The sequence below is a fragment of the Equus caballus genome, chromosome 13 (genome assembly GCF_041296265.1).
Source record: "Equus caballus isolate H_3958 breed thoroughbred chromosome 13, TB-T2T, whole genome shotgun sequence".
Classification (NCBI taxonomy): Eukaryota; Metazoa; Chordata; class Mammalia; order Perissodactyla; family Equidae; genus Equus; species Equus caballus.
The window spans coordinates 37,982,150-37,993,872 of NC_091696.1; the positions used below are offsets into that span (position 1 = coordinate 37,982,150).

At 46.4% G+C, this 11,723-nt stretch overlaps 1 protein-coding gene across 4 annotated transcripts in view; it reads left to right on the forward strand.

Annotated features, from left to right (window-relative positions):
• The window catches only part of ACSM1 (acyl-CoA synthetase medium chain family member 1), a 44,105-nt gene extending 37,231 nt beyond the window's left edge, over positions 1-6,874 (forward strand). For all 4 annotated transcript variants that reach the window (XM_001493842.5, XM_014730069.3, XM_070232223.1 and 1 more), the window contains 4 exons: positions 2,499-2,626; positions 3,678-3,777; positions 4,658-4,777; positions 6,548-6,874. In XM_001493842.5, the coding sequence (XP_001493892.2) occupies positions 2,499-2,626; positions 3,678-3,777; positions 4,658-4,777; positions 6,548-6,634 (435 nt within the window). In that variant the 3' untranslated portion in view covers positions 6,635-6,874. The remainder of the gene's footprint in view (positions 1-2,498; positions 2,627-3,677; positions 3,778-4,657; positions 4,778-6,547) is intronic.
• Positions 6,875-11,723: the final 4,849 nt, after the last annotated feature.

Here is an 11,723-nt window from a genome sequence, read left to right on the forward strand (position 1 = left end):
TCTTCCCATCTGTATTCTGAGTTGTGTGAAATGAGTGCCTTGCATCAGGCCTTCAGGTGTCCCCCCGACAGGTTAGAACAGATGTACACAATAATTTGCAAATAAGATGTGCTCTGCTCCCTTTGGTTGGAGCAGGGGGACTGGGAACCTGGCTACTGTCTACTCAAGACCAAATCTGCCATGCTGGGGAAAGGGGGGACAAGGCTGAGTAAAAATGGCATGAAACTTTCCTATCATTTTGAAGATGGCTTTTCCTTGATTGAGTCTTTGCATGGTTGCTGTAAACCTTTGACTCTTTTCCAGAGCTCTTGAAAAGTAAGCTCAGACAGACCCTGGTAATTTGTTTGTTTGTTTTTGATGTTTTATGGGGGATCAAGAGCTTAGAGCTTCGTAGGTAAGCCATTTTTTTACATCACTCCCCATAGTATTTTTTAAAAGCAGGCACGGTTAAGAACCCACTTGGGTGTCTTTGTGGACTCTGCCCACATCTGTGTGGTAGATGGGATACTGTCCCCCTACCACTCAGGAGCTTTTCTTTGGCCTTAAGAGCATCATTGCTTCCCTGGATGTGTGAGTCCCATCATCCAGGTTTCAGTCTCTGACCCTACCTCAGATGACCGGCATGAAGAAAGTTCATTCCCATGGAAGACCTGTCCACAGCGGTGTGTCAGGTCAGCTGTATCAAAACACAGCACACTGAGTTGGACAGCAGTTCAAGTGGTACATGAATGGAGGTGGGACTTTGCTGTACCCCTTGATGCAGTGTTTCCTAAATTTCAGTCATCCATATCCACATCCACTATTTTTTACCTTTTCTGTGCATCATTTATATTATCACTTAATTTTTCTCTCTAAATCCACTTATTATTTTACTTTAAAATATTTGTATTTTTTAAAAAGTTGATTTGTTGTCACAAGTGAAAACAGTATCACTTGCCAAAAGCAGAAGACAATTATAACCATAACAATAATACAAACAAAATAATTTTCTTAACTTTTAGCTACATCCTGTTCCCACTAAAAGTTCCAATCTTGAAACATACCTTCCTCCTGGTAGTTCCAGAGCTTTTAAAAACACGTCAGAGCCAAATCAGAACAATTAGAAGCAAATCTCAAAAGGGATGTGATTCAAAATTTCTAAAATATTTCTATTCTGGAACTTCTTAAAATCATGTCATGTTCCACAACAAGGAAGATGCCAACACACTGGCTCAGGGGCCAAGTGCACAGTCTGTAGACCAAAAATTAAATTCAAATACCAACCCTTCCACTGACCAGCTGAGCGACTTTGAGGAAGTGATTGTGCCTCTCTGAGCATGTTTCCTCTTCTGTAACGTGGGCTATAAAAAATGCCAGCCTCACACAAAACCTGTATACAACTGTTCATAGCGGCTTTATTCATAACAGCTAAAAACTGGAAACGCCCCAGATGCCCTTGAATGGGTGAATGGTTAAACAAACTGTGGTTCATTCATAATGTGAAATACTATTCATCAATAAATAGGAGCAACCTATATTGATGAATACAACAACTTGGATGAATCTCTAGGAAACTACATTGAATGAGAAAATAAAAAAGAGCCAGTCCCAAAGGTTACATGCTATATGATTCCACTTATGGAACATTCTTAAAATGATAAAATTATAAAAGTGGAGAATAGACTAGTCATTACCAAGGGGTTAGCGATGGAGAGGGAGGTAGAAGAAGGAAGAGGAGGGAGGTGGACGTGGATATAAAAGCCACATGAGAGCTCCTAGTGATGACGGGACTGTTCTGTCTCTTGACTCTGGTGGTGGACACACAAGCTGACATGTGATAAAACTGCATTGTACTAAATACACTCACACACACACAAACAGACACACACAATTGAGTACAAGTAAGAATCTGGGTAAGTTCAGTGGATTGCATATATGTCAGTATCTTGGTTGTGACATTAAACTAAGTTTTGCAAGATGTTACCATTGGGAGAAACTCGATAAAGGGCACACAGGCGCTCTCTGTATTATTTCTTACAACTTGCATGCAAGTCTACCATTGTCTTAAAATTAAAAGTTTAATTAAGATAATACCAGCCTCATAGACTTTCTGTGAGGATCAGGTGAGGTAGTGTTTTGGGAAGAAAACTCATTGAGCAAATGTTTATTGACACCTCCTGTCTGCCCAGGCCCTGTGTGAGGCTGATCTTCTCACAGTGAACCAAATACACAAGTTCATGTTCCAGTGGACATTGTCTTCTACTGGAGTGCCACACAAAAGTGAGGTGTTATTTTGAAAAATTGTCTTTAAAATTGGCTTCATATTGTCCACTAATGGAGCAGTAGCATGCATTGAGTGTTTGCACATAAAGAAAAGAGACTCAGAAAGGTGATGAAACTTTAGCAGGTGCCAGGTAGAGCGAGAAAGAGGATTCGAATCCAGATCTGAGCCCCAGCTTGCAGCTCTTCATCGCTAAACTCGCTGCCTTCTCCATAAAGGGGTGGTGTTCTGTCTACAGGATGACCCTGTGAAGACAGCAGAAGTGGAGTGTGGGGACTTTTACAACACTGGGGACAGAGCGACCATGGATGCAGAGGGCTACATCTGGTTCCTGGGGAGGAGTGATGATGTCATCAATGCCTCTGGGTAGGTGTGGCTGAGCCAGGAAGGATCACCCTCACATGCCTGGTGGGGTCTAGCTTTCCCAGACATTCCTCCATGCATTGGGCATGGGACCCTCAGCCTAATTCTGAGCAGAGCCGTGTCTATGGGGCCCTGGCCCTGGGGTATCTGTACACTTCCCCCAACCCCTGCATCCAGAAGAATCAATCAAAACGAAGTTCAAGAAGGTCTGGAAGAAAAACCATAATAAGACATCACGCAATTTAAAGAGGAGGGATGGCACGGGAAGGGAGACTTGTTTTGGCTCCTATTGGTGGGAGGAGATTGTTCTCCATGCTCCTCTGATGGGCACAACATGTCGCAGAAAATCATCATCATCATCGCAGCTAAGCATTATGGAGTACTTACTATGTGAAAACACTCTCCTCAGTGTTTCGTATAACCCAGTAGATACAACTATTATGCCCATATCACGCATGAGAAAACTGAGTCACTGACCAGTGAAGTAAGTTACCTAAAGTTTCAAAGATAGTACAGTTTGTAGCCCAGATTCAAACCATGGTAGTCTGTCTCCCAACCCACTGTCCCAACCCTTACATGATCTAGGGGGGAAAATGACACAAGTAAAAAGCTCTCTTGGTTATTTCAGGGAAATTGAGTTTGTTTTATTTTTTAATTTCTAAAGCAAATGCTGATGTAGTGGGGAATGGGATGGAGAACTTTCATGAATGTTTAAGATAAAGTTTGAGGCTTCCAAGAGGTTCCATGCTGGAGGAGGCTCCTTAAGCCGAGCTGCAGAGCTCTAGGAGGACGGAGCTTCCACTCTCCTCCCTCCCAGAAGCAGCGAGGTCAGACGCCCTGAAGAGCATCTGTGCCTCGTGTTTCTTAGCATGGAACGTCCAGGTCTCCTGCAGTGGTCCCGCTACACAGCCTTTCGCAGGCCTCTGACTCCCTGTGACAGTTACCCTCTGTGCCAAGGGGAGATACGAGCCCCCAGAACATGAGATTCGAGGGCCTGGGTCACCCCAGCCCTGGCATCTGCTCAGAACCAGAGAAGGAACCATCGATCCTGCAGGTATCGCATCGGGCCGACAGAGGTGGAGAGTGCCCTGGCCGAGCATCCAGCAGTGGCTGAGTCAGCTGTGGTGAGCAGCCCGGACCTGATTCGAGGCGAGGTGAGGAAGAGGACACGGAGGGCATCGTGTCTGTGTGGGCACTGGGAAAGCAGGTGCAGGGGAAACTTCCAGGCCATATCTACCCAGGACCTAGGCTGGAGGGAGGGCGCAGTTGGTGTGCGTGTGCACTTACACTGTGTGGTCACCAGGGGGCACTGTGGCCTCATGTGTGACTGAAAATGCTGCTGCTGCCGCTGCTGACGTCTAATATTTTAATGAGCTCTTATTATGTGCTCACTCATCTATTCCTCACAACAACCTAGTGAGTTCAGGACACTTATTATACCCTTTTTGTATATAAGGAGACAGAGGCCTAAAGAAGTTAAACAACGTGCCCAGATCACACAGTGGTGGAGCCAGAAGGAGAATCTAAGCAGTCTGGCTCCAGAGCATGCCTTCCTTGATTCAGCAGGTGTTTACTGAGCACCTGCTATGTACAAGGCCCTGTACATAAATAATAACATAAGAATAATAAATTACCACAATTATTAAATGCCCACAAGGTTCCAGGCACAGAAGTATACATACAACAATAGCAAAAATGATGAGGAAGATAATGCTGATAGGAATAATAATAAAGTTAAACTAGCTTCATGTTTTACATGTATTATCTCGTGGAATCTTCACATAAACCCAGCGAGGAATGAACCTGTACTGTCCCCATTCCACGGAGAAGGAAAGTGAGGGTACGAGAGGTTAAGTAACTTTGCGAGGCGTAGAGTGGAGACTGGAAGTGTTGGCACTAGAACCTGGTCCTGTCCTGTTCCAAAGACTCAAGTGTCAACTTGGTTTTTTTGTTCATTAAGTAAATATTTACTTTGTTAAACTATTCAGTTGGTTGGCACTCACCTTGAGCCTCCCATCTGGTTCTGCACCGCAGGTGGTGAAGGCGTTTGTTGTCCTGACCCCACAGTTTCTGTCCCGGGACAGGGACCAGCTCACCAAGGAGCTGCAGGAGCACGTGAAGTCAGTGACGGCTCCATACAAGTACCCGAGGAAGGTGAGTGAGGGCAGACGGACGGGCTGGTCCCCTGAGCCGTTCCTGCTGCTTCGCTGCCCCAAGTCTCAGAGGGTGGCTGGGGTGAACCTTAAACAGCCAATGGGACTAGCATTTTTCTCTTCAGATGAGACAATTGGCGTAGGGGTGGGGCGGAGCCAACTTAATCCAATGGAACCTCTATCCTGTCTCAGAAACCCAAAAAGAATCCATCGCTGGCACGTTAACCTAAAGGAAAAAATCAGACAAGTGCCCAACGCTATCCAAGAAGGTTGTTTAAAGTCTTTCAAAATTTGAGACAGAAATCCGAATCAGCAGCTTCCAAACTGTTTTTAAGCATAATTCATGCTAAGAAATACATTCTATATTGCAGCTCAAAACATATATACATACATAACAAATAAAAATTGACAAAATGATATTTATCCTTACAACATGCAATGCATTCTGATATTCTTTATTCTTCTCTCTTTCTTTTTTTAGATTGGCACCTGAGCTAACCACTATTGCCAATCTTCTTTTTTTTTTTCCTGCTTTTTCTCTCCAACTCACCCCAATACATAGTTGTATATTCTAGTTGTGGGTTCTTCTAGGTGTGGCATGTGGGACGCCTCCTCAGCATGGCCTGATGAGTGGTGCCATGTCCGAGCCCAGGATCCGAACGGGTGAAACCCTTGGTTGCGGAAGCGGAACGCGCGAACTTAACCGCTTGGCCATGGGGCCGGCCCCTACCTTTTTTGTTTTAAATGCTGTGTGCAAACTACAAAAATGTCCAACAATAGAGAAATGATTGTTATTCATGAAATTTATTTAATATTCTCCTGTAATTTAAAATACTGCAGATATTTTTAATGTAAAAAATCACAATATATTATTAAGACTAAAAAAGGAAATGAAAGAATATACATGATATTATCCTATTTATTTAAAAGCAAAGTTTGAAAGGATACATATTGCCAAAGTTCCCATTTCCTTCCTCTGTAATCGTACTTCGCTTCATTGTCTGAATGTTGACAATACAGACTAGAAAGCTGCAGAGCTAACGTCTATTGAACATGCAGCATGTGGGCCAGGCCCTGGACTCAGTGCTTCACATGCATTGCTATTTCATTTAATAGTAATAGACCATCTCCACAACCCGAGATGCTCTAAGCATTCTACTTCACAGAGAAGAAACTGAGGCTCAGACTCACAGTAAATTGCCAGAGATTAGAGTTAATAAAAAGCAGAGCTGAACTCAGACCCGTGTATATTGGACAACAGAGTTCATGCCTCTAACATCAGGCTCTGCTGCCTCCTAGAGAGAACAGAGGGCACGAAGCAGGCAGGATGGGCTAGATGTTATTGTGGGGAACAAATAGCCCCCAAAGTCTCAGTGGCTTATAACAAGGAAGGCATCTTCCTTGCTCATGTCACATGTTCACCATGTCCAGGCTCTCCTGGGACCAGGATAAAGGAGCCACCATACAGGTATCTGCCAGGTGCTATAAGAGATGGACAGAGAGGGTGGCCAGGCTCAGTGGTTCCCAACTCTTCTGTTAGAGGTGGCACACTTCACTCCCACTCACGTTTCTTCGGTCAAAGCCTGCCCCAGGGCTGCATCCAACTTCAGGGGTCAGGAGGAGAACATGGCATCCTTGGTGGGCCCCATTTAGGCCACCACATGGTGACAGCCTGTCTGGGGGACTGTGCAGGGGCAAAGGAGGGGAGGGGGGATTGGCAGGAAATGACAGTGGGACTAAGTCAGGGTGGATTTGCTTTCTCCTCAACCAGGTGGAGTTTGTCCCAGAGCTGCCCAAAACCATCACTGGCAAGATTAAAAGGAATGAACTTCGGAAAAAGGAGTTTGGTCAGCTGTAATCGTCAATAAACTCAGAAACCACTGTGTGACCTTGGACAAATCCCTGGCCACCTCAGTTTCGCTATATGGTGAGAGTGAGAATGGGGGTGTTGAGAGTTGACTTGGAAGAGTATCAGGAATGCCATATTTCAGCATTTTTGTTTCTCTCAAATTAATATCTGGCACTCTTCTTCCTCTGTGCTTCCAGATGAGCACACAAATTGGGGTTGGAGGTAATAAAATATGAATATGAACGTCAACGGTGCCCCTGTATTGTGCATTCAAACTGTGGATGAACCTGTGCTAAATGTAGTCCCTCCATAACTCTCCCCAATCCCCATCAGAGAGAGCCTGGGGCCTGATTCTCCCTGCTGGCCCCAGCTTCCTGGGTGACCCTGTGCACCCAGCAGATGTCCAGGACACAGAGGTCCAGGAGAGATGCTCCGAAGAGCCCTAACCACCAGCCTCTCCTAGGTCCCAGCCTAAGTCCCACATGGGTGAGTGAGGGACCTGCTCTCTGGGAACCCAGGAGTCCTGTAGGACTCTTCCAGACCTCTCCAGAGGTACCCAGTCCCTCATTCATACACGGAGCTTTCACCCCTCAACTTTTGTACATATGCAGCCACCCACTCATGTCTTCCAAGGGCCCGCGAATCCCCTAGCCCTTCCCAGGGGTCCAGTGCCCTCCCCACACATCCTTCCCCTCACACTCTATAACACCCTCCTGACATTCAGAGCCCTCGTGCACCCCAGCCTGGGGTCCTGTGAACTGATCCTTTACTCCATCCATCCTTGGGGCCTGAGATGGGACCATTAGGGAGAAAACCAGAGGCTGGGAGGAGAAGGGCAGAAGGGGCCGAGGCTGGGGATGGGAGAAACACATACTGTCTCCTTCTCACCCACCACTAGGGTCACCCTTGGAGAGATCCCCTCTGCAGCTGCCCTTTTCTGGGGTGCACAGACACACACACTCACAGGGAAATAAGACACCACAAGCACAGGCATGGAATCACTCCCATCTTCACCTGGGGACTCAGGCATAGGGCTCAGGGACAGGCTCACACACAGACCCACACTGCAGACACAGGCAACAACCCTTGAGGAGAACACATGCGCACACAGACACACACACTTAGGGCCACATGAGACAGCCCCACAGGGCAGACCCTACACACATTGGACACACAACACAGAGAACACAGATACACACTTAGATACAATCAGGAACACACAAAGGGGCAGTAAATTTACACACAGAACCAATACACAAAGATATGAAACACAGACACACATAGACACTCTAGCAGGGACACACATGCCCAGAGACACACACAGAGATTTGCACAACCAACATACACTCATTCAGAGATAGAGACGCAGACACAAAAATACATACAGATACACACAGAGAAAAACAGAGAGAGTGCCAGACAGTGGAAAACTAATGTCCACAATCAATATACTCACATACAGAAACTCATTTTTGTTCAGCAACAAATCTGGCAACCCAGATGGGACCCCTGTCCCTCTGAGGTCTTGGTCCTCCAGCCACCCTGGTCTCCAATGGATGGAGCAGTGCAGTGGGTGGCAGCAGTTCTGTTCACGCTACTGGGGGACGAGGATTGGTCCTCACTAGGGGGGCTCCCTTTCTGGCTCTTGTGTTGCTGGCTTGATGTCGCTGCCCCATGGGGAGACCCAGCAGCCATGCTGAGTGCCTCACTTGCAAGATCTCCCAGTGGAGGTAGGTAGTGCCAACCCCACAGCAGGGCTGTAAGAGTTCTCTCTTTAAGTTGTCTCACAAAGTCTGTTGGCTAGTCAGGTCTGAGAAGGGATTGTGCGGCCCAGGGGATGGAAGTGATCCTTTTGTTGCATAGTTGTGTCAGAGCTGATAAGGTGTGGGTTGGAGTTCCCTCCAGAGGTCACTGAATTTGAGCCTCTTATGTGTTTGTGTTGTGCCTGTGTTTGTGTGACCGGAAACACCCAGCATTGATCTTACTTCCTCCGCCATTCTGGACTCCAAAATCCCTTTTTTCCCCATCACCTCTGTCAACAATCTCTAGGGAGGACCCAGCGTCCAACCAGCCTGCTGTCCCTTTTATTCTCTGCTAAAGAATTCCCACCAATCTCCCTTTCTCTCCCAAACCACATCCTTAGATCTCAGTGGAGTGAATTGGTCTGTCTTACGCTGTTGCGTAATTTGATCACCAACACAAAAGAACTTCTTTGAGGCGCTCTGATCAACTCATAGGTGTTTGTTGCTATTAATCCTCTTTTTTTTCCCTTAAAGTAGGAAATTCAATCTGAACTTTTACACGTCAGCCAGGGCTATCTAGATCTCTTCCCCAGTCCTCTCCTGTGGGACTCTCTAGCCTTCCAAGGGATTAGTGAATCATACAGTATCCTGCCTACTCAGCTCCCCCAACTCGATTGCCAAGACCCACTTCGGCACCCAGATTGTCACCCTTGGTCTGCGTGGGTTTGGTTCCAGGCCAACAAAGTCCAACATATCTAGGCAAGATCTTGTGGCATCTGTGTCACTACTAATTACTATAAACTGCCCCTAGGAAGTTGGAAACAGGCAATCACAAAGGACTCCAGAATATGGGAGGGGGCGGGTCTAGGGGGTCTACCCCAGAGGAGAGCCTGCTAGGCTGCATCCCCCAGAATGGGAAGGTTTTCGGGTACTCTCCAGTGACCTGAAAGCAGTTAATCTTTTCCTGCAATATGGCCTGGCCACAATATTCACTGGAAGATATTCACTTTTCCTAAAGTGGCCAGAAAATGGAACCCTAAATTTCAAAACCATACTACAATTAGATCTATTTTTCAAAAGAACCAAGAAATGGGAAGAAATCTCCTATGTCCAATGCTTTATGGAACTTTATCAAAATAAATGGCTACAAAAAAAATGTAAAATTTACAGATTAAACGTTGAACCAAAGGCTTCAAAAATATTGACCATAGTACAGGATCCTTCTGATGAAGAGAACCTGCTCCTCGAAGTCAGGATACTTGGGGCCAGGGAAGGCCCACTTCAGAGTCCACCCCTCTCCCTGACTCCAGCTTCAGCTCCACCATCGAGTCAGCTGGGGACCCCAGCGAGGCCTCCACTATATTCTCCTGATACACAGACCTCACTTCTGCTCAAGCCAGAAGTTGTAACCCCAAAGTCCCTTACCCTGTGGATTTGAGACCAAATCCAGTGTAGTCCCTGCTGGGTAATTCCCCCACAGGGAATTTGACTCTTCAGTAATCCAAGACTCTTTACCCTCCTCTTCCAGATAGTACAACTGGATTGGGAACTAGTTTTAAGCCTCAGATCCACCACCTGAGACAGGTGTCTAATGGCGAAAGGGGACTTATTAATGTGCACATCCCCTTTTCCACCTCTGATTTGTATAATTGGAAGGCACAACTAAAGGACTGAAGGCAGAACCAGAGGAATTCATCAATTTGACAAAAGGAATCTTCTCCACCCATAATCCAATCTGGGCAGATATCCAAAGCCTGTTAACTACAGTCCTCATGGCTGAAAAATGTCAGCTGTTCTATTAAAGGCAAGGGAACAAGCAGACAATGAATATGACCCAGGGTCAGATATCCACAGGCCTAATTAACAGGCAGTACCAGGGATGGACCCAATGACCTAGATGACCAGGAAAAGCTGGAGCATTTTCATGGTCTGCTTTTGAGAGCTATGTAAATGGTGAGTCAGCTACCCGTTAACTGGTCCAAGCTGAGGAGGATCTATCAAGGTCCTGAGGAAACCCCTCTGCCTTTCTACAGAGGCTGCAGGATGGCCTCAGGCAGTATACCAATTGGGACCCTAACGCCCAAGGCAATACAGTGGTTCTTAATACCTATTTTATATCTCAAAGCACTCCAGATATCTGTAGGAAGCTCCAAAAATGGGCTATAGGTCCTCATACTAATTCTGCACAGCTAGTAGAGGCTGCTTTCAGGGTGTTCAACAACAAGGATGAAGCTGAGGAAAAAAAGGATGACAAAAAGATGCAGAGACAGGTAACTCTACTCACAGCAGCCCTCCAGGCTGCTCAAGGTAACCCAAGAGAGAGGAGGAAGATGCCATGGGTGAGTAACCCCGGCCCCCACAGAGGGACCAGAAGGCTGCCAACAAAGTTGGGGGCTAATCAATGTGAATACTGCTGGCAGGAAGGACATTGGTGGTGGGACTGTCTGAACCATCCCCAGAGAGGGAGGGGATCGAAGAGGACCGAATCTTACCAACTTCCCTTGACTACAGATGAGATGTGATGGGGCTGTGGGGTTCCCCGGTTTGCTCCAGGCAACAAAATCCTCATCTTCCTGAGGAGCCCGAGTAACCTTGGCATTGGGAGGAGAGCAAGTTGAATTCTTGCTAGATACTGGAGCCACTTTTTCAGTCTTGAACACCCAGAAGGGAAACCTTTCCAAGAAAAAGTGTGATATAAAAGGAGTGGCAGGAAGAAGAGAAACTAAAAGGTTTCTGGAGCCTTTGACCTCTGAAATAGGACCTAAAATGTTAAAGCATTCTTTTCTATACATACCAGCATGCCCTGTTCCCCTTTTAGGGAGGGACATATTATTTAAGCTAGGGGCCTCGATAAGCTGGGAACAAGATAGAATAGAGATCCAAGTCCCTAAAAGTCTGCGAGTTGAGCTCATGGCCCTGTTGCAAGATACACCAGCACCTGAGAAGTAAGGAATTCTCCTAAATGTTTCAAGCTGAGTTAACTCAGAAGTAAGGGCATGAGGCAGGTGACACAAGCAGCCAGTGCCACGCCTGTAAAGGTGGGATTAAAGCAGATAGATCGTTGGCCTTGGGTAAAAAAATACCCCTGGAAGCCAGAGGCCATAAGAGGAATCCCTCCTGTCCTAACAGACTTTAGAACCAGGATTGATCAGGCCATGCAGATCCCCATGGAGTACTCCCATGTTACCCATTAAAAAGCCAGGAAGGGGAGAACAGAGATTTGTTCCAGACCTTAGGGCTATCAGTGAAGCAGTCCGAGACACACGTCCTGTAGTACCTAATCCTTACACCCTGCTAGCTAAGCTCCCTGGGAACAGCAGATTCTATACAGTGCTGGATGCTTTTTTCTGTATTTC